General features: G+C 38.2%; 1 protein-coding gene across 1 annotated transcript in view; it reads right to left on the bottom strand.

Annotated features, from left to right (window-relative positions):
- LOC145997992 (uncharacterized) overlaps positions 1-19,799 on the bottom strand; it is a 52,912-nt gene extending 33,113 nt beyond the window's left edge. Inside the window, exons 1-2 of the mRNA XM_083134660.1 lie at positions 19,656-19,799; positions 2,618-2,690 (exon numbers count right to left, since the gene is read on the bottom strand). Coding sequence (XP_082990786.1) covers positions 2,618-2,690; positions 19,656-19,718 — 136 coding nt within the window. The 5' untranslated portion in view covers positions 19,719-19,799. The remainder of the gene's footprint in view (positions 1-2,617; positions 2,691-19,655) is intronic.
- Positions 19,800-27,115: the final 7,316 nt, after the last annotated feature.

Raw genomic sequence — 27,115 nt, 5'->3', positions numbered from 1 at the left:
TAAGAAGGATAGAGAGTTAGTAGTTAGTTTGAGAAGGGAATAACATATATTTTTACATTCCCCTCGTAAAATAATGCAATGAACAGAATGAACATTTTCACCACTCGTTTTCCAGAAGGGCATCCCTCCTTGCATCCGCTGGATACGTCCATTATGACCACCCAAATAAGTACTTAAGAAATTTTCAGAATCATTTCAGTGAACAAACACGCATGCACAGTTTTTGCCTTCCCAATGGCTTAGGTGTAATGTCGTCGCCTTCTAATAAAGGGGTCCCAGGTTCAATACCCAGTGGAACCACATAGTGGTTCGGATATCACTTTAATTGTAGGCCCAGTCCCGATTAGCCTTGCTGTGCATAAAGTGGTCTTGAAACTAAAATTCAGTCAATGAACATATGCACAGTTTAAGTCCAATTTATGCTCAGATTGGCTAATCGGGGTGGAACTACAGTTTAAAATGGGATCCAAACCTATATGTTAATCCACCGGGGGGGGGGGGGGGGTCGCAGGTTCGAAACCTTGGTAAGGTACGGGCGTCTCCTGCTGATTTACCATCATCATCCATTACATTACTTCATCATTCATCCTCGTCTTCGCGATTAACCTGATTAAGTAAAATGCGACGTTAAATAAACAATATATGAAAATCAATATAGGCCTACACGTGACACGTTTAATGTTGCCTTTGCCTCAAAACAATGACAGGTAATTTCATATTGCCGTTGGACAGCAGACGACGTTTCGTCAGGGAACATACAAAGTTACCTCAGTTACAATTTCAGAACGCACAAACCTATCCATAGACGACAACTTTGAAGGTAAACGGTTATTTCCCTTGGAAACAAAAGTGGTGCAGTGATGTCATTCCTGCATTAAGCATGACTCATTCGTTGCCAATGGATTTTCGACGTTACTCTGTGGTGCAGCACGCGTGTGGGACTAATTATGGTAAACATGGGCGAATTGAGTTTTTTTTTGTACGAGAACAAAGTGGTAAATCACGCAATACTGACAAAGTTAGGAACAAAAAGTAAAAGTTGGGACAGGCAAGGAAAGCAGGGTGAACGGGGAGGGGAGGGGAGCAAATGAATTGAGAATAATCCTCAGAAGTTCTCTACTCTGTTTTCCGATGTCTCTCCCCATTCTTAATCACAAAACAAGAACTATATTCATCTTGGTACAGTCAACGGCAAAGATAATGAATGGTAGGCAAATTGTCCACCTCTATTTTCATTACTTTTTTTTATTCTACATCCTGTGTTGTTTTAAGGAATGAAACTATGTTGGTTCGAAGCAAGTATTGTTCTCTGCTTATTGACGCCATTATTTCAATTCATTGTCATCAGATTGTGTACTACAGACCGAATGAAAATGGTGGAGGACTATTCGCCTACTGTTTCTTTCGCCGTTGGGTGTACAAAGGAAATATCTACTCTCTATTGCGTACTTTATTCTACCTTTATTCCCGTGTTTTTTATTTTTATCTGTATTTTTTTGTTCGTCTTTCCGCTTTTCGTTTCTTAACCTTAGTGGCGGAGTAGTTAGTACAGCGCGTTAACGCCAGGCGTCTCTGTTCTAATCCCGACCTGGTCACGGGTGTGAGTGTCCCTTCATGAATTCCATAACATTAGTGATAGAGCACTGAGGCAGAAAAGTAAAGAAAAATAAACCAAATAAAGCAATCATTAGCCTTCTTTCCTTATTCTTTTCTATATCTTTATTCTTGTTCAGACACTTTCTTGTTCATAGATTTTTCTCTGCGTCATAAGTCCATGGCGCAACAGCACTCTCAGGGCCAGGACATGCTAAGTGGCTTTTCATTGGGTGACGCGATGCAAGGCCAAAACCGAAATTCTGAGGGCTTTCACCGGGATCGAACCCGGGACAGCTCGCACCAGAGTCGAGAGCGCTAATCACTTACTTATATGAGAACTCTTATCTGTTTCTCTCTCACTAATTTTCTACGGCCTTTATTCTCTCTCACTTTCTCTTGTCTCTTATGTATATTTCTTCTCTCTTTTCCATTCTTTTGCAAAAATACGTGGCGGAGAGGTCAGCACAGCGCACCATGAATCCCGGATTTCAATCCTGACCTGGGCATGGTCAGGCCCGTAGCTAGAAATGTATTTCTGAGGGGCTCATCCCTTATCAGCAGCCGCCATCTAAAGGCGAAAATTGGGAGGGGGTAGAAGAACTGAAGATTAATTTCTCAATATATTACAACTTATTATATAAGATGTTTAATCCTGCTAATGAATTAAATTAAAAACCACTGTACACTATTTAACTTATACATTAGAAGGATTTCGGGAGGGGCTTCAGCCCCCGCCTGAGCCCTCCCCCTGGCTACGTGCCTGACATGGATGTTCTTTGAGTGTGTCCCTTTATCAAATCAATTTCATCATATCATCACCCAACCATTAGCCAAAATTAAATTTACTTGAATATGTTCCGTTTCAAGACACAATATGATTTAGCCCCTTGGACGCTATTGGTTCAGTCAGGAACACTTATGACTTGTAACAATTCCATTAACTTTCAGTGAAATAGTTACAACCCAGAAGTGGCCCTGACTGTACATTGCATAGGGACGAATATTCTTACAGTTTACTTACGTGAGAATTTATCCCCGAAGAAATACTCGAGTTGAGGTTCCCTGAGAATTTCCTCAATTTCTTCATCGTTGAGCTTTGAAAAGGAGAAATCATGCTGTTATTTGTGTCAATGTTACTATGATAACTTTACAGAATAATACTTATTAGAGGACTACTTTAATAGGTACGGTGCGATGCATAAGTATTACCAAACAATTTGTACATCACAAAGTTTATTCACTTTGTTTTACGTAACGATAGCTTATGTACAACATGCATAAAAAAATACATTCCTTACACACCCTGGGATGCAAGAGAAGAGCACTGAAAATAGCCGTGGCAAATTTGCTGATCAATACTTGTGCATAGCACTGTACACGCGGCTTGATATTGCCACAATTCGCTTCTTTATGCAGCATTTTCATCCAATGTGCACTTCGACTGACATTGAACAAAATGCTGTATGAAGAAACGAATGCATAAGTATTACCGAGCAAATTGTCCACCACCATGTTTATTCTCTCTGTTTTACGCAATGAGAGCTTCAAGGATTCAAACAAAAAGATGAACAAGGTGCTGTCAGCCGCTACACCTGCATAAGTAAAAATTCAAACCTTAAAAGCAGGTAGGGCGCAAGAGAAAAAATAATGAAAATAGTCATAGATAATTTGGCGAGCAATAATGTTCAGCCTACGGCAAAAGGTAAGCAAGCAAATTGTCCATTGCTTTTTTTTATATTCTGCATCGCGTGTTGTTTTAAGATATGGGACTCTGTTTATTTAAAACAGATGGTGTCCTCTGTTTATTGAAGATTTGAATTTCATTTCACTATAGAGTCATTCCATGCGAAATCAACACAGCCTTTGACCTGACCATCTCCGATTTTCATGAAATTTGGGGAGTTGAAACTATGCATGGAACTTAGTAAGTATAAAAATTTTTAGTTTCGTGCGTCTTGTAATTGTTAAATTATTCAAGGTCAAAGTTTGCATAAATTGCCCTTTTTGATCCCGCTTAGCTATACTAAATGTGCTGTAACTCCGCCCCTATTTTGCCTAGGAAGCTCAAATAAAGCTTATTGTACAGGTAATTGAACAAGCTTTCCAGTGATATATAACAAGCCTACCTTTGGATAAAAATATAATTTTGTCACGTGACCTTGACCTTTGACCTCGAATATCTCAAAACATGTCATCACCAAAAATCGTGAAAAAAATATATTTGGTCCCTCATTCCATACTCTAAAATATACCAAAAAATCATTCTGGGACTGCAATGGGATCAGAAGATACAAAATAATATGTGTAACTATGTGACTGATAAAAGCCCCATTACATGATCTATGAAGAGTCAAATGTCCCTTAACACTCCCTACAAAATGTGAAGGAGTTATCCTGGGTATAATTGGTCATGAAAGAAATAGGTTAGGCACAGGGAGATCCCTAGCCCTGTGTGTCAAGCGCAGTTCCGGCATATTGTTGACCGCCATATTGAATTCAACGCAAAAATTTCAAAGGAAAGGGGGTGATGTGATATATCAAATGAGGCTAGAATTTCACGAGAAATGAAGTGACGAAGGATTTTCCAACGTATCTTACGCCAGCAAAAAGTTATACACATATCTTTCACTTACGATATATGCACATTAAAATGTTGTCAATGTTCCTATGAGCACACTCGTTGACGTCTCTCACACTCGCATAGAACATTTGGCAATGTAGCATGTGCAACAACATCGCAAGCAGCAACTATGCCTTCTCTCAGATGGTCAATATCAGGGACTTTTAGTGCATGCACCATTCTCTTCAAATGTTTCTGAAGGTAAAAGTCCTCCTAAGATGTTAGATCTGGGGAATGTGCAGTCCTTTTAATAGATCCCCGTGTGCCCATCAATCTACCTAGAAAATTACCATGAAGAAATTGCAAAAATGTCCACATAGTGTGGTCACACTCTGTCCTGTTTCAAAACTATCGAAAAGTGCCATATCCCGTAAGCAAGGGTGAAAAAACCTGTTCACTTAACAAATCCAAGAAGCCCTCACCATTTAAGGTTCCGTTGTTGAATATGGACCAACCATTTCCGTTCGCCATACATTATGCCACATAATTTGCTTACCAGAAACAACCATTCGCCTGAGCAAATCACAGGTATTGCATATTATTTTTATTAACTTCACCGTGAACATAAAAATTAGCCTCGTCACTGAAGAATTTTTCATTCCAAAGGAAGTGTCACGTAATTGTTTGAGATACTTTTCCCAATATTATTCACTATTCAAATATTTGGTGAATGTAGCTGATTAAAATCATATGCAATGGTGCGTATACTTCTTTCTCTCCCAAGATGTCAGCGTGATCTCGATGAGTTCCTAACACGTTAGGAGAATTCCAATGCTTTGTTTTTAACACCTCGAAAAGGAGAAAATGGTTACAAGCATGCAGTAATAAATTTTTGCTGGTTAAATATATGTTGGATAAACCTTCGTCACTTCATTTCTCGTGAAATTCTAGCCTCATTTGATATATCACATCACCCCCCCTTCCTTTGAAATTTTTGCGTTGAATTCAATATGGCGGTTAACAATATGCCGGAACTGCGCTTGACACACAGGGCTAGGGATCTCCCTGTGCCTAACCTATTTCTTTCATGACCAATTATACCCAGGATAACTCCTTCACATTTTGTAGGGAGTGTTAAGGGATATTTGACTCTTCATAGTTCATGTAATGGGGCTTTTATCAGTCACATAGTTACACATATTATTTTGTATCTTCTGATCCCATTGCAGTCCCAGAATGATATTTTGATATGTTTTAGAGTATGGAATGAGGGACCAAATATATTTTTTTCACGATTTTTGGTGATGACATGTTTTGAGATATTCAAGGTCAAAGGTCAAGGTCACGTGACAAAATTATATTTTTATCCAAAGGTAGGCTTGTTATATATCACTGGAAAGCTTGTTCAATTCCCTGTACAATAAGCTTTATTTGAGCTTTCTAGGCAAAATAGTGGCGGAGTTACAGCACATTTAGTATAGCTAAGCGGGCTCAAAAAAGGCAATTTCTGCAAACTTTGACCTTGAATAATTTAACAATTACAAGACGCACGAGACTAAAAATGTTCATAGTTACTAAGTTCTATGCATAGTTTCAACTCCCCAAATTTCATGAAAATCGGAGATGGTCAGGTTAAAAATTGCACATATCTGTGTTGATTTGGCATGGAATGACTCTATAATCACATTATGAATGAATATAGTAGTTGCGTACTTTTGTTGTTAGGTGTACAGTGGAAAGCACAATTGCACCACAAATTGTTTTGTTTCAATTCTTGATGCTCTCATTGAGTAAGAGAACATACACGACGATGGACAATTTGCTCGGTAATATTTATGCATTCCACTGAATAACAAGTGGGTGGAATAAGTTCAGTGGCGACAGGTTTTGAAAAAAAATATGGGTGGGCTCAACTCTAGAGATTTGTTTCATAATTTTACGAAATTATATATGTCATAAGTAGGCTGAGGATTTGCCCGAAAATGTAGTTTTTGTTCCTTGGCCAGAAAAAGTAGGCTTTAACGTTTAAAATCCGTTCCAGGCCATTTTTGAGACGACTGCACGAGTTTTATAGCGGCCATTTTAGTCATACGTGCCTATTTCGCACATAACTGCTTTTTGAGTGCCTAATCCGGGAAAATGACAAAAAAATCTATCGATGTTTATCAATTTTAGTGTTAGTTTTGTATTTCTCGATGCTTTTTACTGCCTAATTTGAGAGTTTCTAGTTATATCGATCCTAATTGTGGTCATAAGCGCTTATGCTACTTTACTTCCCAATAACGATGTGACCACGGTTACTGAAAACTATCACATTGGAGATGTAACAATTTTTTATGAAATATTTAGATTAACATTCAGTCAGTAAGTAAATTGTGAGAATTCATTAAGTGCATAAAGAAGAAACATGGCGCCACTGAATATGGGTATGTTATGTATGCAAAAGGGGAACTATCATGATTCCAGTTATTTTGTTAGTCATAAATGGTTACATCCGAGCATTTCCTTGCAGGAGACATGGATGACTCATTTGTATTGATTGCTCGTACTCGCAGAAAAAGTGCAGTTAATGTATTTGGTTCCTCATAACACCTACGTGCGTGTCAACCTTGCGTAAACCTATTGTTATCAGTAGCGTACACAGGATTTCATCAAGGGGGGTGTTATTTCTAAAACTTTTTCCAAATTCACATACCATTGTTTTATTATACTTTAATTAAATAATAATCACAATTAATTAATAATACTTATAATTAATTAATTAGCTGAATTAATGCTAATAATACTACTAATACCACTACTACTACTATTAAGTAGTAGAGATCTACATAAATATAGTATTTATGAAAACAATAGAAAGAAATTACTTTCTAGTCATTCTATTTTTATCAAATCCTGGGAGCACTTTTTTGTTTCTTTGTTACGAAATAATTGTCTGGTCAACGAGGTGAGACATTTCAAGGGTGAAGAAGATCCATAAATACAAGAAAATATATTAAAATAAATTGAAATAATCAAAGTATGGAACTCATCCAAGGAGCTGCGGTGATCTGGTCGGTAGAGCGTCTGACAATCACGAGGGAGATCCGGATTCGAAATTCCCGAAATTGGTTGGAATTTTCCCGGCTTTTTCCCCGCATAAATGTCCCCGATAATTCACATCCTGCGTACGCCAGTCTGTTGAACATTGTTGCAACTGAGATACAAAACAACTTTTTTCTCTTTTAAATCATAGTTACCCTAACCTAACCTCATAAACTCGTGTTTATTTTCAAAGCATCACTCTGAAAGACGCATGTGTTTGGAATGCTCTGCTTTTCTCCATGCTGCATGGAAATTATAATTCAAATTATTATTATTATTATTATTTTTATTAGTAGTAGTAGTAGTAGTAGTGGAAGTAGTAATAGTAATATTATTGTCCCAGATGTTTGACTGTGAAAAATTGGCCATTTAATTTTTTTCCACAAGCTCAAGGGGGGGGGGGGGTTTAAACCCCGTAACACCCCCCTTGCGTACGCCACTGATTGTTATTATGTGTGTTGTTCATTTCAAGGCGTCGACATTACTGGCAGTTATATTGACATTGAGAACAAATTCTCGTTAAGTGGATGGAGTCATCGATTTCTGGCAATGTGACCTTGACCTTGCCATGTGTAAACATGCAAAATAATCAAATCCAATGGCGGCGATTAGGGTGGGGCGAGGGGGAGGCACATACTGGTTCACACTTTAAACTGTAGGTCCAGTCCTGCTTAGCCTTGCTGTGCATAAAGCGGACTTAAAACACCAACTCAATTAATCAATCCTGGATTACTAATCCTTTGTTCGCTTACCAGTTCTAGGGCCTCATCCAGCGTTACATAATCAGTGTGGAAATTAAATATTTTATTTGGGTGGGTGTTAGGAAAATGCTATGTTTTGGACGAGATAAAGACACATTATTATTATTATTGGTGGCAGTCAAAATGTTACTACTCTACTAATGATGACTAAAGGTGCGTTTCCGATTGGTGGTAGTGTCGTGACCTTGAAATCAAATGGTCCGGGGTTCGATTTCCTGTGGAATATCCGTGGTTCGGTGAACTGTGCGTTTTGCCTTTTCTGTCTCTCTCACTTTCTTCGTGTGTCTGTCTCTTTTTATCCCTCTCAATGCGTACGTTGACAGATTTGTCGTGTTGGGGAACTGCCTTGGAATATACACCTTTACGCTAGCGAACCAAATCGATTGTGGGGAACTTTCCTTGGGTCGCCCGAAAAGAAAAAATCATTCAAAAGTCCACTTGGTATAATTTTGAGTTAATTCTGCAAAGTTCCCCAAATAGTGGAAAATTTTCGTAAACAGTGTGTGAAAAGTGTGTGAGGCAGTTCTCATCGAACACTCCAGGCGGCAGCACAAGTGGAAAAGGGTGTAAGATCTGCCGGAAGTGTGTAAGCCCAGCTCATTATGAAATTCCAACGTATGTACTGGGACCCACAGTTGGCCAGAAAACTACGTAGATGAAAAAATAAGGAGGGTTCAGAAATAAGGTGTTCTGTCAGGTTTCCCGGTTTTAAAATCTCGCAAAGAATGGCGTGCGTGTGTGTGTGTGTGTGTGTGTGTGTGTGTGAGAGAGAGAGAGAGAGAGAGAGAGAGAGAGAGAGAGGAGATTGCTTTACTCTAAATAATTCTGTAAATATCCCATGCAGGCTATTCGGGTGACAGGAGGATGAGCTCAGACTATTACACAGTGAACTAGACCTCACCGATTGTGACGCTCTCATTGGCAGTCCCTGTGTTTGGTTGGTTAGTCTGAGTTTTTACACTTGAATGTTCATTTTGTACGTTCGCCGACTTTCGTGTCAGTGCAGTTAACACAGAGCGCTACGACGTCAGGGGTCCCGAGTTTGAATCAAATCCTGTGGATTTATGTTTCTTCATCACTTTCACCACCCATCCTCTTAGTCGTGACTAGCCTTCGCGATGGCGTGACGGTAACGTCGCTGCCTTGTAATCAAGGTGTCCCTCGTTCGATACCTGGTGGAGGCACATAGTGGTTCGGATCCCACTTTAAACTGTAGGTCCAGTCATAATTACCATTTCTGTGCATAAAATGGACTTAAAACACAAAATCAATCAAGCAATCATGGTAGTGATTAGTCAAAAGAGGCAGAAAAGCGACATAAATGAATCCAATTCAACAAACCAATCAATCAATTTGTTCGTTCAATGTGCAATGGATCAAGGACCATCAGCTCCGTATGCTGATGTGACTTTTATATACAAATCTTTGCACACCACTTGTAGCGTTTACGTCAGCAGAGAAGCTCGAAATCAGAAGTCAACGTAATGGATGGAGGAAATGTTCGTGGTGCGTTCCTGTCCACGCAACAAAACGATTGCTCGTTGGGGTATCGATTCCGAGCAGAGAATGATGGCACGTGCAAGGTCTCGTATGAAAATTGCGAAAGACTGTAATTTGGAAAGTAGATCGTGGGGTAATGGAAGTTCATTTGACTGTTTATTTGAAGTTGAATGGAGCTGTGTGTGTCTGAGCACCGCTAGCGTACAGAACAGATGTCATACAGTTCGGCCTTGTGACTTTGTGGTGATTTGTACCCAAGGACGAACAATATATAATATTCATCAGTAAAACTGTAGCCGGAGGGGCTGAGTGCCAAGGTAAAGCGGCCACTTACTGAGCACAAGAATAAAATAAAAAAGAGTACACACCACGGCGCCCCGTTAAAGTATTGGTCTATTAAATTTATATTATTGTCATTTTGAGAACAAAGTTGGAAACTCAATCATGTCACTAGCGAAAGCAGGATTTTTCGCATGGGGATGGAATTGTAAAATCACATACTAGCTCTAGGTAGAGGCGCGATACACTATACGTAAAACATTTCGTACTTATCATTTTAAACCTTCGTTTTAAAACTCTTCAAAGACAAGCATGATAATGGAGGGTTTGTATCTACCGCTTTAATTTTTCCGAGTTCTCTACTCCCTTCATTTCTAAATTTTGATTTTCTCAAAATTTCAACCCTTTAACCCTCTTGCGTACACCAGTGATCAATGTTTATTTCATAATGTGCTTATTTATTTATTTATTTCTCAACCCTGACTACCTAAATTTGACACTGGTGTTCTTAATAGCGTTCTCTAATTAGGTCTAATTTATAACAAAATGGCATATAAGTTACTCTGATTCGATTCTCTCCAGAATATCTGTTTTACTCTCGATTCGAGTTTTTTTCAATTTTCTTTTAAGTCCTGCTTATTTTCTACTGGTGCAGAAGTTGTTTGCAGCTTGCTTTGCATTTTGTTTCTTGTTTCAATTTTTTAAGATCTCATTGAGTAAAATAAAGAGTGTAAACGTGGTGATCGCCGATTTGCTTGTTAATACTTATGAATCCCACTGTACATAGGAACCAATAGCGGCGATCGAACTAAACTCTCCTTGCAGCTTTTGCACCCCAATTTTGGCACCCAATCGCCGCTGTTGTTACGTAATCAAGTTCTCGCCTTGCAGACGATAACTACGCATTATACATCATAGCCTGCTCTTATCTGCCCTCTACTTGCAGTTTTCGAAAACTGTGCCTCAGTTCTGTGCTGCTGGTAAACTCTTATCAGTTGCCGGTTACTTTGCCGCCGGTTACTTTGCCGGTTACTTTCACGTAACCGAACACAGAAGAGGCTTGCAGTACAAGTTGGGTTCTTGCGGACCATGATTCCGTGGCTTGGTAATTGTTTTTGACTTCACACGGAGCATGGAGTTTTCGTCGAGTGAACCCACCAGGTATCTGACAGCTACAAATTCTTTGCGACTAAAATAGGTGCATGCTCATCAATGGAAGTTTCTTTCTTTTAAACTTAAATCTAAAGCTATGTATGCATGGCACACTCATTTTGTGCGTGTGTGTGTGTAAAAGGTCTACCTACTTGCAACTTGCATCTTGCATAAGTCCAAACACGCAGCCACTTGAAATTTGTTCTGATTTATTCGAAAACAACCATGACTTCGCTAACGACGAGTTTTGCTGATCAGTGTACATTATGTATTTACTTTGTGTTTATGGAACTGAGGTTTTGAAAGTTGTTACGTGCTAAAAATGAATCTTTGAATAATAATTTGTCCCCCCTTGTTAAATCAATATTTTTCTTGATATATTACTATATAAGCTAGTAGGAATCTTATATATAATCCACTCTTGATCCACGTTTATTATTGTTGTTAATAAAAAAGTTAAATCCTAAATCTGATTGCTTCACTTCATTATTCAAGAGATTAAAATATTGGTAATTAATTGGGAGTATTGATAAAATAGTCGCGACGAAGTAGAGTATAAAATAGGGGTTAAATTTCGTTTTTCAGCTTGAGATCATACTAAAGGACGATCGCTCTGATACACCCAGCTCTCTCGTGAATAGATAAGAACGTCATTTTATTCACATATATCTTTGGGTTTAGATTATTTGTGCGATTTCAGGATAAAGGGGGAAGGGCTTATTATTCCACCTGTTTTGTTGCAGCTTCCTACATTTTTGATACAGTTTTCTCTCTTTTAATCCAATAAACTCCTCGCAGATTAAATCGAATTTGAAATTTAATCTTGTGGGGATCGCTACTTTACTGGTAGCAAATTATATCTATAGTAGCTATAAGAATGTATTAAATAATTAAATTGTAACAACACCACACCTTACATAACAATTGTTACAGTACTAAACCCGGGGTGTATTCCTAGCTTAGCATAAAAACCTCATTTTTGGTTACATACGCGTGGCTGTTTGTTTGTCTATTTTTATACTCTCTCCCGGGAATCTGTGGAACAAGGTCGCGCATAACGGTAGAGAAGAGGAGACTGCGAGCTGTCTGCTCTTCTGCAAATGGCTGGTAGCCGCACTCACTTCCCCCTCTCACGACCTAATTGGTCGAGCTGCCTCGAGTCACTACTTGCGCAGAGACTTATTTTCGTTCGTTCCCTCCAGAGATTCCCGGGACAGAGTGTAAGCCCATTTCATACAAAGAAAGGCTTTTGCAATTTTAAAGTGGGATCCGAACCACTATGTGCCTCCACCGGGTGCGTGGCTATTTGTTTTAAAAAGAGCTGCATTTATTGTTGACAAGAAGTATTGAAGTTACTTCTGCACAACATAAGAAGTACATTACAAAATCATGTAGCAATTTAAACTGAGATTACTGTTATGTTGATGTCATTATGTAGGTACTAAATGGATACTATCACGGCAAGCTCGATTTAAGGCCCGAATCCTGAAATTTGGCAACTCTGTCTCGCCGGGTTTGGCGCGAATAGAAAATTGATCACTTTTATAGAAACAAGGAATCGTTGTAAAATGTTTTTCTTTTCAAATCTGGACAGATTGCTTGGTTGATTTAGTGTTTTAAGTCCACCTTATGCACAGTAAGGCTAATCGCGACTGGGCCTATAGTTAAAGTGGAATCCGAACCACTATGTGCCTCCACCGGGTATCGAACTCGGGACCCCTTGATTACAAGGCGACGACGCTACCACTGCGCAATCGGGAGACCCCAAATCTGGACAGAAGATTGACATTACGATGTAAGTGGAAAACATACATTAACAATAGAAATGGAAATGTGTCGTTAAATAACTGGAAATAAACAGAAAACGCAAGGCCAACTTTAGCCTACATATCATATGCAGCATGGAACTTTCGAATAATGTGTACAGTAGTTTGAACCTATTTTATTTGCTAGAATGTCGGAATGACATTAGAAACTAAATATTTAGTTGATGGAAGATCTAATACACTGGTTTTAGTTTTAAAAGTAAGACGTAAGGGTAGTTCTGGATGCGATAAACCAGCATCGGCGAGTATTGCAGAGTGTAAAATGTATCTTGAACATAATATTTCTGTACAGTCTCTTCGTTTTAGCAGTCTGACGTAATTTGCCAAGATTTTATTCAACAGACAATACATTGTAATTACGATGTGCTTATGAGCATATATTTGTTTTGTGTTTGTACGAGTTTTTGAACAAGGCTAAAATAATGACTTCCACGAAATTCATTACCTAATAAAAATAAATGTTTCGAAACAAGTGTCATTTCTGATTTTGGTGGCTATCGTGGTTAGGTTAGGTTAGGTTCTGTTAGCATTAAAATAATATCGTTAAATGCTTTAAAAAAATAATTAAATTACCTGTACATTCATTCCCACTAGTCAAAAACTTGAATTTTTCTAGTCTTCATCTGTTCTTAAGATTTGTAACATCCTCTTAGTAGACGAATTACGTGGCAGGAGCAAATTTGACGCTTATTCTTACTGCTGACGCGCGTGGCAGCAGACTCGGCCAAAATTTAATGCATATTTTTAAAAACTTAACATACTGTTTTACTTATGAAAAATAACGTTGAATAAACTGGCGAATACAATTTGAGCGAATGAAGTGATTGCGGGATGAATAGGCTACAGCAAATTTTACTTTTTTACGTTTGGACGTTCATTCTCTAAGGGTTCTTGCGAATAACATCGGCCGGCTGATGTCACGGTTCACAGGGTTGCCAAATTGAAGTCTCCTGCCTCCCTCGGATTAAAGATGGCTGTGATACTATAGGCAGATGCTAAAGATACAATAAACGTGGTCTTTAACAGGAACAAATATTTTAAAAATAAGTCTCATTATTTTCGTCATTACAACCGTAAATATAAAACATGGTCATGTTTTTTATTACAGGAACGTGGAAAGGGTAGAAAGATGGGAGATGGGCCAGGGTGGAAAGTAGAGGTCGCCAAAAGTTCCACCTCGCCCTGATGAAAATTTTATCTTGAGCTGCCTCTGCATGTAATGGGATGTACAAGTATTGCCCGGCAAATTGTCCATGACTACTTTCATTAATTTATATCTTATCGACGCGATTTTAAGTAATTAATTTTTACGTATCCTTACGTACGTTTTGAACTCATGAAGCTTTTATTGTGCAAGATAAACCGAATAAACATGGATATGGACAATTTGCTTTGTAATACTTATGCATCGCATTGTACCGGTAGTTCCCATATTGTCGGAGCATATATGGAGATAGAGTAGATCTAGCCCCATAGACTTGCAACAAACTTGATTTCTTTGGTGTCTGTCCATTCTGCGGATCGTTATTCGCCATTGACATTATCGATGGAATATGTCTTCCTCCTGACAGTCTATGAAATGTATACGTTTCAATCTTAGTTATGGGGCAATTGATTTATTGGGCTCAGTAAACAACGTGATATTGCCTCTTTGTTTGAAGATCACATTAGACGTTATTGTATGACGACAATAATGTTAACTTGTCAGTGATTATTCTTTGTTCATTCCTTATTGTCTTTGTAGTGGTGAACTGATTCTGTCGAAAATTGTTTAAATGATGACGCAGATTTTAACTAATCTGTATAGCATTGAATGGCAATTTGTTTCAATTCAGATACATACAGATTAATCATTAATGACAATTACTGAACGTAAGAGAAAAATCAAGACCTATCGCACCCATATACACAGACCTACACCCATACAGCACAAATCTCCCAGTGATATCCATTGGTTATCCACAATGTCTAGATCAGATCCATGGATATTATGGATATCCATTGAATGTCCATTAGATATCCATTTCTGGATATCCAATTCTGAATATACATTTAACGTTGACTGAAGAATGGTAAGATTCTCGTCCATATTCTGCATCCTTGTAAAATCAAGACCCAATAGCTTTTCACGAAAGATAGATTCAATGGCAATACAACGCGCTACGACGCCAGGGGACCCGGGTTCGAATCCTGGCCTGGCCATGGGTGTTTTTTTGTGAGTATTCCTTCGTCAATTTCATTATTTAATCACCCATCCTCACCACAAATGGCAGAAAAGCGAACTAAAAAAACAAAAACAAATTAATCAATCAAATACAATGGTAGGAAGAGTAATTTTTCTTGCTAGTTTAACCCTTAACCAGGCGCACCTCTTTCACCACCTTAAGAGGCGCGTGGGGGTAAATTTAACCCCCAAATATAAAATATTATTTGTAATCAAGTAAGATACATATGCACCAAAAAATACTTTTATACGATTAAATTTACTATTTTAAAGAACTTATAATAGTTTTTGAATATAGAAAATAGGTGCAATTAATTTTAATAAAATAATATGGACAGACATGGCATTTTCATCATTTCCAAACCCTTTCTTGCAATAGTTAAATCAAATTATTATAATGAGGAAAGTGTGGAATAAGCAATACAATATTTTTTGTAGGCTATACACTTCAAATATTTGTGTAAATTTAGCAATATACATTTTTTAAACAAATGCAAATATATATATTTTAATAAGTTTTCCCTTGAAAAAATTGAAGTTCCAATTCATTTCAATTTTCAAAATCTCAATTGTTTTATACAACTAAAAAATCGTGACCATTGTATTATTCTTTTTGATCATATATTATGTCAAATAAACTTGTTATTAAAACCTCATATGGTACCATTGTATTATTCTTTTTGATCATATATTATGTCAAATAAACTTGTTATTAAAACCTCATCTTCATCGACAAATTTGGGATTTCTTTCCCTTACAGAATATCCCCATTAATTTCTACGTACGTATGGGTATTTTCCGCAATGATTCTCACAGTAGTGTCATCCAGGCACGTATACAGGAATTCCTTTCGGGGGGGGGCTCAACACCATTTTTTAAAGGGTATAGTAAGAACCTCACAATTGCATATTTTAGAACAGTGGTGGCAATTGGGTTCCAAAACGGGGGGGGGGGGTGCGGAGGGCGTTGAAGGAAAGTTTACTTTCTCTTGGTAGACAAGGCTCAACATTAAGAGGCCATAATGTTGAGGCAAAAAAATGGGGAGCAACTATCCCTTAAATCGTCGCCACTGTAAGGCTGTCATTTTCATCAGAACGTGAAATCTGAACATTTTTTACCACTCGACTCCTCTGTTTCCATGCATTAACATTGTGTGCCGGAACCATCTCAGTATGTGTGTTTGTCCATTTCTTCTCATCAGGCATCAAAACATCTATGGTGTCTTTGAGTGTTTTTACGAAGCTGTTACACATGCACGGGATGGACAATCCACTCGACAACGCGAGATTCAAATTGTGGGCTGCGAACTGGACGCAGACAGCTCTCGAATATGTCTCTCTGATTCGAGCCTGAATACCACTAACGTGTCTTGTCCTTCTATGTTTACATCTCTTATAAAAGCCGAAACCCACCAAATTGTTCAGATTCAGGCCTTAGCACTCGCAAGTGTTCAAAAATGCCTGTCACAGCTTCCGCTGTCTTGTCATACATCGGCACGAAACAAAGGAAATCTTATCGAATACGACTGGATCACGAAACAATTAATGCACAGTGAAAACCCTTCCATTCCCAACACATCTAATATTTCGTCTCCCAGTATGATCAAATGCTTACTCATTTATCTCCAGTGACGTGCCCAAGGGAGGGTTGGTGAGGTCATAACCCCATTTGACCCAGTATTCCTTTTTTTTTAAAAAAAAAGAAAAAAAAAAGAAGAACGTCAAAGACAGGAAAATATGACAAAATCAGGACTGACCACCAAAAATAGTAGGTATGCGTAACCCCTCTCTCTTCCGAAAATCCTGGGCACGCCACTCTTTATCTCGGACACATTTTTTTTAAAAATCAATTCACCAGAAGTTTTTATCATTCCGTATTGGAGATTAAAGTAAGATGCGTTCTTCCTGCAGGTTTGGATATGATCCTTTAGGGTGCTGTCGTCTGCCTGCCTTCACACCTAACCTTAACAAGACCCTAATTTTCCATCCTTGTGACTTGGATTTTCAAGACTTAGGAAGGTTTCAGACCGAAGGACACGCGATACATGTCGATTGGAATGGGCCAATCAACAGCAACGTTTCACACCGTAGCGACACCAAAGGCCGCACAAACCTAATTTCGACTTGTGAAATCCTCAGGCGACACGGTGTGAAATCTCCCTTAGTAGGCCACTGTCAATGTCACCTCGATGTATAGATCGACCACAAGGAAAAACACCTTGGGACGAGAAGTCCCCGTGCAGCTTTCCCTTCTTCCCTCCACCTCGGGCCATAAGGAAGCATGGTCCACTCTCCCCCTCCCCTCCTCGCGGGGGTAAGGTGCACAGGAGTCGCGGGTCTGCTCAAGTTGTTTTCTCGTGGTTCCATTATAGTAGCTCTTGTTGACCACAGAAGAAAAAAATTCTCCTCAACCGGTGGGAATGGTCCTCAGTTTTCTTCTCTCTCCTATATTTTCTGTGCTTGTTCACTATACAGGCAACACCTTACGATTTGATATACACAGGATATGTACTATGTAGACATTTTAACGAAAAATCTGTTGAAGTCAAGGATGGCTAGGTGGCTCTGTTGGTAGAGCCCTGATTCGGGTTCTGGTAGAGCCTGCAATTTCCGCCTAAAATGTCTACATATGCAACATCTTCTTGCTTTCTCTTCTCGACATTCATAAAAATTTCGGCTGTCTCTTTATGGTAGTTAAGTGTTTGAATGTGTTTCGAACCCAGTAAGCTTAAACAAAGTATTTTTATATACTATGAAATTCTCGGACTGCATATACGAAATTTAGTTCTGGCAAAACTAAATCATCACTCAAAACTTTGATTTTCAGTTGATCTATGCAGCTTATTTCTGTTTAATAAACCACTCCAATATCCGGTACTGCTGAAATATTCACGAGAGAGAAAGAGAGAGAGGCCTTGCTCTTCGGCCCTCGACCAGAACTAGCACTACACTGAGGCCCCGGAAGTTCTGCTGTTGTCAATGTCTTCATTTTCGAATCACTATATAAAGCAACCAGAGGACGCTGACTGATCACTAATCGACTGTATGAATTGTCACACTTACCTCTGAAATCTCATTAACAGATTCTTTGTACAGATCAACCGAAAAATTGAATCCGCGTATTTATATCCTCATTATATTCTAGAACGTTCCGCAGATAAAACGATTCGTTAATATTGCCAGTAGTTGACTACTTCTCTCATTCAAGAACGTGCCCTCTCCCGCCTTCCAGAGATTAGAAATTACAACGAATCGCCCTACGTGTGACGCTACCTTTGCTGTGCAGCTTCCAAATGGTGATAAGTCTCTACATAGTGCGCTGCGACAACACCGAAAGCGCAAGAAAAGCTTACGTGCAATATTATCAACAACAGGGTTATAGAACATTCTGTCTTGTCTCGATAATTGTCTATCTCCTTAAATCATCGTCACATTATTCCAAAAGCCAAAAACCTAATTTTATCTAGTGTAAAATAAAAAAAAAATCCTGGGGGGTGGGCTCGAGCCACCTCATCCCCACCTTCGATACGTGCTATTAACAATAACAGGGGTATACAACATTCTCCGTCTTGCCTCGATAATTATTTCTCTCCTTAAATTATTTTCACATTATTGAAGAAGCCAAAAACCTAATTTTATCTAACGTTAACTGAAAAATTTCCTGGGGAGAGGGTCGAGCCCCCTGTGCCCCATCTTGGATACGTTCTATTATCAATAACGGGGTTACGGAACATTCTCAGTCTTGCCTCGATAATTATTTCTCTCCTTAAATTATTGTCACATTATTTTATTTCACACCACAATAAACAAAAAAACTCATTTTATCTAGTGTAAACCTAAAACTTTCGGGGGGGGGGGCTCGAGCCCCCTAAGCCCCCCCTCTGGATACGTGCCTGGTGTCATCTATGACAAGTGAAAATCCTAGATAGCAGATTTGGCATTTCTTGCAGTTGCAAGTGATACAAGAAGACGTAAAACATGTTCATTCTTCTTTTGTGAACATTCGAACATGAGCAGGGAGCTTCTTTCCATCGAGTTATTTTGTCTTTTCCCAGGATATAAGTTTAATCTTCATCCAGGATATCATTCTCATCATCATGATTTGTCTTAGAATTAGTATAATGGACTCACTCAGTAACATGATATTCTACAACATATGATTTGGAGTCAATTATTCATCTTGATGTCCTCCAACAGCCACCGTATACGCGGTCATTCATACTACGAGCTTTTGAAAGATTTCTTAGAAAAATTAAACATTCACTTTAAATCACGGTCACACAACACAGATCAAGTAAAACCTGTCAAAATATTTCACTCACGAAGCACAGTAAGCAAAAGTTTTTAAAAAAATAACAAAAAAAAAAATCACATACGTAACTAGGCACGTGGGGGTAAATTTGCCCCCATCAACTTTGGAACAGCTTCACCTTGCTGCAATTACACACACAATGAAGGAAATGACCTCGACAGTTGAATCAGACTGTTTTAGGAAGGTACTAGATAAGCTAGCACAGGGTGCAACCAACCAGTGTTTGGGCGTTAAGAAATGTCTGCCTGGGGGTAAAATTTACCCCCGCGCGCCTACTTAAGCGTAGGTAAGACAGCATTTTCCCTAGGCACGCCTACGGTTATACTGGAGAAATTATAAATAAATAATATTTCTAATCTTACCTTATTGCAATGTACCAAAAGCAATGCTGGCAGAAGGGGAGCGGTGAAAAACAGACGCTTCATGATTGACTCGTAGATAAAAAGTTTCGATGCAAAACCTGGAAAGCGCCTAGCAACCCGTTCGTTGTTGTCTTGCGTATGTGAACCGCATGTCACTTGTATGGTGACAAAACTTCGTTGGAAAATCGACTCACTCTTTGTGCACATGCCCCCTTCAGTTATGACTCGCGACGTTCAAAGTCGATTTTTCCCATGTGTTGTACAGCCACGGACACTTCTGAGTTGTAATGAATACATTGACTTTAAGTGGAATGGTTACAACCCGACAGTGTCCGTGACTGTACAACGTCGGCACCAGACAAAGTGGGGAGCCAGAAATATTTTCACAATTTAATATACCCCTCAATACCATATAAAATGCACATTTGGTTGCATTTCTTTATCGGGTTTTTCTTTTTGGGTAAAGTCGATAGGAGACTGATCGACCGGGGTCTTTAGCTCCTGACCCTCTGGTATAGGTACGTTATCCAGTTAAAGAATGTCGAACTTTTTTAATTTTGAAAACTAAACCTATTCAACCCTATTGTGCAAAAGTCAAACAAGCTGGGAATAGCGATCATATGCGGTTTGATGGGGAGGGGTGTGGGATGATTGACCAACATCTCAAATTAAGCATTCCTTGAGACTAACAATACATCAATGAACGTACGGAAAATGTTCGATTTTTAAATTGTTGTTTCAATGTACTTTATGCACAGATAGGCTAATCGTAAATGGACCTACAGTTCAAAGTGGGATCCGAACCACTATGTGCTTCCATTGGGTATCGAACCTGGGGCAACTGAATTACAAGGCAACAATGTTACCACTATCAGGCTGTCAACAATGTTGTAAAAACTAAATTCCCCGAGTTTTCCAGATTTTCCGTACAGTGAGAACCAACATGTCCCAGACCAAACCATTAGGGCAATTAGTGTACATGTCTGGAAGAAGGTCACTATATTTCAGGTAAATGCATGCTAAGAATCTCACAAAAACTAATGCTGGAATATCTACTTCACATGTAAAGGTAATAAGAAGAGAAACTCAACAGTTTGACTGTTGGATGTGGGGAGGGAAGAAAGTATCAGGGGTGAGTTTCTTATTTGATACTTGACTTGATCATTGACTAATGATTAACAAAGAATTATTTTTTAAACAAATTACTGCATAAATAATACATAATTACAATAAAATCTAATAGCACACGTATTGTTCCCAATAACTATCAAATGAACATTAAAAAAGCGACAAGAAATGGTAAATTTCCATACCCACCTATTTGTAGTAATTTCTTCATGAAAATAGTTCAAATATTCTTGTAAGAACTGGTAATGGTCAGTATATTAAACTGAAGTGTAATTTGTCAACAAGTTTTAAATATCTTGCTTGTCCTTTCTATGATCAAGAACCTACTTTTAGTGCACTACTACAAAAATGTTGACTTTCCCCAGACAGTACATTTCTCAGACATTTCCAAGACTTAAAAAAAAAAAAAAAAATCGGACATTTCCAGGATTTCCACGTTTTTCAGAGTGATACACAGCCTGAACCAATATTTTGAAAATCTGATTGATAAATTTTTAAGTACGGTGCCAGTGAAAATTTTGAACTGTGTTAACATTAGTTTAAGGTGGTATTAGATCAGCCCCAAAATTTCCACACATGTTCACAACTACTTTCAAGACAATTACAAAAATATTTCTACTTATGTTTCCATGCTTTAAAAATAACATTGTTCACTCTGTTGTTCTCAGGCAAACTTCTGTGACGCAAGATCCCACCAGGATATATGGACAGTTCATTTCACGACTTGAACTTCTTGTACTCCAAGCAAGCAACAAGCCATTCAGGTTCATCAATGTTGGTTTTTAGGAATGCACAGTTTTCATCTAATGCAAGGCTCGCAACCAATTCATTGAATGTAATGCTACAATGAATTAATTTGTAACAGACTATTAGAAGTGAAGCTTCCTTCTCATTGTGTTGACATTGCTAAATCTTCCTTGCAATTATGTGCCATTTTCTCAATAATAGTGTACAATTTAAATGTCACCATACACATAGCCGGGAGAAGAATCTTTTCCCATTTACGGTTGTTCAATGGAAAGATTGTTATGCAGGAATGCTACTTAAAAAATGTTTCCAGAATATGACAATGAATGATGGTAAAATGGCATTTGATTGTTTAATTTCTTGAATGTCTTTCATTTCCTATTATTGTTGTCTTCCTGTGGATACTTAGTAGGTTTTGTTAGGTGGCATAGTCGAAAATCTGTTTAAAAAAGTGTACATATAAAGTAAGTTATAATTGGCTAATTTAAGTCAATAAGAAATTAATGTAAATGCTATCTTTGTAACATTATTCAGTTTTGTCATTTTAAATTTTATTTTGCATTCCATAGAATATGGATTTCGAAATTTAAAAAGGCCCTGTTGAATATGTACTCGCAATGTTGAAATATGAAATACATGAAATTTTTTTGTGTGCATATATAAAACAAAAGGAACTCAGTGAAGCTGTTTTCCAAATTGTCAGTTCTAAATTATGTAATAGATCTGTTAATTTTCAATTAAAAACTTTTCCATGTAGTTAATATCCCTATTTTATCTCAGAATTATAATATTGTGTTATTACTTACCTACAATTCTAATACATGTGTCACTTGTATTATGTGCTGTTTATGTGAACTTGATAAATTAAAATAGTGTGTTAATTTTGATTATATCCCAACCAATAAACGATCTAAAAGTTGTTATAAAAAGTTCCTAAAAGCAGTTATTAAAGTTATGAGAAGTGTTCATATTATTATTAGAAAATATTGAGAGCAGGACAGGAACTGGTGGGTTATGGCACAGAAAAACTTGCAACTGTCGCAATTGAAGTAGGATGCAATTAGTGCACTGTTTACTATGACGATATGAATGCATGGAACTACCAGGTGGGTCCACGCTACTTTTCATGACACAATGGTGTTAGCAAAATTTACATGGGAAGCATTGGAAGTATGCATGAGCTGTCCTGTGGGGTTCAACTGAGTAACTGCACCAAGGCAGCAGACTCACTGTTTCTCTTTTTAGAGAGGGGGAGAAACAATTTCTCAGTAAAATAATTTGTCATGATACGGACACACATACATTACTTATTGCATAGAAATTTTAGTGAAGAATTTTGAATTGTTCATTCTGAAGGTGAATACCACACATTCCCCAGAAATTTTAATTTTTTGGTTAAGAACTTGATATCAGTGATAGAATCATGATGACACATCCAAAGTTCCAGTTGAGTGTAAGAGTAGCACTAGAGTGCCTGAAATAAAGTATTAGAACTTCATTATTAAAAAATGAAGGGGTGTGGTAGTGCACTTTTCTACATGTGCTATTTATAATTTGAAAATTATGAAAAATAATAGAGCTCTTGGTGTACAATAAGGATGTAATATTTTTAATGTAAAGAAGTTTAATTCATGCATGCAAATAAAACTCATATTGCAGAGGGAGAAGATTCTCGTTCTAGTAATCCAAGTTACTGAGCAAAGTACTTTGCTGTTTCACCCTTGATTGTTCAGTCAGAAAGGATTGGACACTACAGTACTAAATACCCATCCCTGAAAGAGACCAGATCACAGCGGCGTGCATTCAGGATACGCAAGGTACGCACTGCGTACCCACAACACAGTAAGAAAAAATAAACATTTTTTCGTCTTCCCCGAACATGAAAATTCAACAATTATCGCTCCGAAAGCAGTTCCACTGCAAGAAATTCCGATTTCCGCACGAACACGCTGCTGCCTTCCTGAAGGCAGTCCCGAATGATCCCGATTGAGACTTCGGCAACCACCCGATCCGCGTCCCTGCCGATTTCCGCAGAAAGACGCTGTTTCTTCTGCTTGGTACCCTACAAATTCGGAAGGTAACCCCATTGGCTCATATCAGCCCCGGCCACATGTTTGGGTCTGTCCGCGCTTCCCTCTCTCCCACTTCTTTCCCGGTTCTAAACTTCGAGGGTACCCAAGATTTTGACAGCGTATGCAGTGTTGACAGTAGTCAACATATTTTTTTCTGAAATACTTAACTTACTAGCATTTAGCAGCCACGTGTAGATACATCACTGTTGGGTTGCAATAAAAATACATTATAAAAAGTGATGCAGGAATCAGACAGGAGGGCAAGAATATGTAGTGGTGGAAGATCATATTTAATATACGCGTAAACTATCACATATAAAATATTTATGTGAGGTTAAAGTTACGCTAGCAAGTTTTTTTTCGTATAGGGAGGTGAAGACCAGAATGGACTGCCACTGTGTCGAGGGGAAAATATGTGAACAATTTGCAAGTTTCGCACAATTCTCAGATTATGAAAGTATCTGTTTATCTCCTTTCGGGATCAACATTTCCTTTGAGTTCCATAGCATGGGTGTTGATTGTTGACCCGACGATATGAATGAATGATAAAAGAAATACATAATAAAACAAATGCTTACAATGGGATTCGAATGAGCTCCCCCTCCCTCCCGCCAGACATTGCAAAGTGATGTACTGTAGTTTAGCTTTTGAAGTGTTCTGGGATGTATGCTGACGTATTTTCTGCTTGTCCTTAATTATCTCCCTTCTACAAAATACTTTGTCGACTGGCAACTCCGATTCATTCGTCCTCAAGAACGCCTGGTTTTCGGGCATAGCGGGACCGGACACAACGTACCGTGCGAGGTTGACTTTTGCTTTCTTCTGTCGTGTGAAATTTGCAGCGAGTGTTTCGTTCATATTATTTACATTACAGGATCTCTATTGTTTGTCGGTGCTGTGAAGTGATAAAATAGGGGGACCGGGAGTTATTGATGACATACTGGAGAAGGGATTTTCGGAATTTACGAAAAAAGTGTAAACAATCCGAAATGGAAGGTCTGTTCCTGATTTGGAAAAATTGTTTCAGGCAGGAGTTGTGAAGGATGGTAAGCAGTATATTAGGCATTTTGATTTTTGACAAGAAGAAAAAATATCTCTACAGAGTGATTGACTGAGGAGAAAAACAGTGAAACTTTATTGTTGGTCTTATTTGTTGGTTTCCTCTGCGAAAGGTGTTGTGTAATAGTAGAGGATACTGAGATTTATCTAATTTATTACATGAAATTTGAAAGGACGGAAAATGATTGTGCCATTTCCTTCCCGTTCAATGTTCATCGCACTGCATGAAGGAAATAATCAAAGTTGAATTGTTGGGCACTACGTACCTACATCAGAATATATTTGCGAATATAAAATATCATACATATATTTTACCTCGTTACATTTGGATATTGATACAAGGATGAGAAATTTCCCATTATAAAATTGTAGAAAAAAGTTATTTTCTGAATAACATGATGGCCGGGGGGGGGGGGGGTTCTGGCCCCCATAATTCAATTCGGTTGGCCCATGTTGCGTACCCTAGTTTAAATGTCACCGCACGCCACTGTATCTTGCTGCTAATTTTTCCCCCTGGAAAAAAAATCACCTTGGAAATTAGTGTAGTATCAAATTGTTGACAAGAGATGGATGGCACTACTGTTCTGGGAGTAAAAACAAGGTGAGGCAGAGGGACCCTTGCTCATCTCACAGAGTCCGGTCAAGCCATAACAATGTCAGGATATAATGAATGAAACCGGCTGTCGGACAGGCACCTTGCCCACCATCGCACAAGCTTGCAAAAGACAACTCGGTCAAAAAAAAGTGGGGAAAAAGGAGGGTGTCTTCCAAAAAAAGTGAGAAGTGACCTTGAGTGGACCAATCACGGAGCATTCCACTTGAAACAAGGGACCCAAGATCAAACCGTATTTGTTCTTCAGAACCTCTCGCGATGAGTGGGGCTCCACTATGTTTTTCCCCATTTAACTCCATGGTTTTGAATTACCGGAAACTTGTCCCTGCGAGTTTCTGGTGATGTGAGATGTGCTTCACTGTGTTTTTACCCTTAGGATCCACTACCTCTAGATAACAGAGTCGAAGCTGGGGGATACTATCATGGTGGAGAGTGTACTTTCATATTTCTTATTGTAAAAACTAGGAGTCATTGCACCACACAAGACTTCAATTTTTAAGTTTACTAAGGATATAACACTACATATTACACTCCACAAGGGAGTACAAATAATTTATTCACAAGATTAAATCTTAATATGCTCTAATGCACATATCCGCAATGTTTCTTTCTATTCCCAGGACTATCCGCGACTTCAAACAAAACCGCATTGTTTCCAGTCTGTATCTACCTCCAAGATTCTAGAGGTCTGCCTTATGATCCCTGGCAACATAAGTCTAATTCAGGTAGAAAATTAGCAAAAATTATGATATAAAAGTTCACATTTTCATCAAGGGATGGGGCTAGTGTATTGGAACCATATCTCCAAGATGCTGATAATCTGATACCAAATTCACTTTGTAAAAAGTACATTTTGTAAACAGTAGTTTGCCTTTCCATCAAGAGATGGTGCTAATGCTTATGGTCGGATTCCAAATTCGATAAATATAATAGTTCACCTTTTCGTCAACAGATATCGCTCATGCTTATGCTCTGATACCAAATTCGATAAACCTAACAGTTCACCTTTTCATCAAGAGATGTCGCTCATGCTTATGTACTGATATCAAATTCGATAAACATAATAGTTCACATTTTCGTCAATAGATAGTGCTGGTGGAGGTATACTTCTTAGGTGCTTATGATCTCCTGATACCAATTTTTCATAAACATAATATTTCACGTATTTGTCAAGAGATGGCGCTAGTGTGCTGGGAGAATACCTCTTAGGTGCTTATGATCTCCTAATACGAAATCGAGGTTCAAATACTAGGAATGTTGTGCTTTTTTGCTCATTTTCAAAGTAAATTTGGCAGCAGGAGATCATAAGTAGCTGGGAGGTATTCTCCTAGTACATCAGCACCTTCTCTTGACCATGCAGTAAACTATTATGTTTATGAAACTTTAGTCTCAGGAGCTCATAAGCACCGAAGAGGTATGGCTCCAGCATACCAGTGCTATCTATTGACAAAAAGGTGAATTAATATTTATCGAATTTGGTATCAGATCATAAGCATCAGCGATATCTCTTGACAAAAATATGAACTACTATGTTTATAAAATTTTGTATCAGATCATAAGCATTAGCATCATCTATTGACAGAAAGATGAACTACTATGATTATCAAATTTGAAATCAGATCATAAACATCAGCGACACCTCTTGGCAAAAAGGTGAACAACTATGTTCGTCGAATTTGGTATCAGATCATAAGCATCAGAGACATCACTTGGCGAAAAAGCGACTACTATGTTTATCGAATTAATATTAGATCATAAGCATTAGCACCATCTATTGACGAAAAGGTTAATTATTTTTACAAAATTTACTTTTTGCTAATTTTTGAAGTGAATTTGATATC

This window comes from Lepisma saccharinum, chromosome 1, assembly GCF_977018435.1.
Source record: "Lepisma saccharinum chromosome 1, izLepSacc3.1, whole genome shotgun sequence".
In the NCBI taxonomy this organism is placed as follows: domain Eukaryota; kingdom Metazoa; phylum Arthropoda; class Insecta; order Zygentoma; family Lepismatidae; genus Lepisma; species Lepisma saccharinum.
This window is presented reverse-complemented; position numbering and strand designations above follow the sequence as displayed.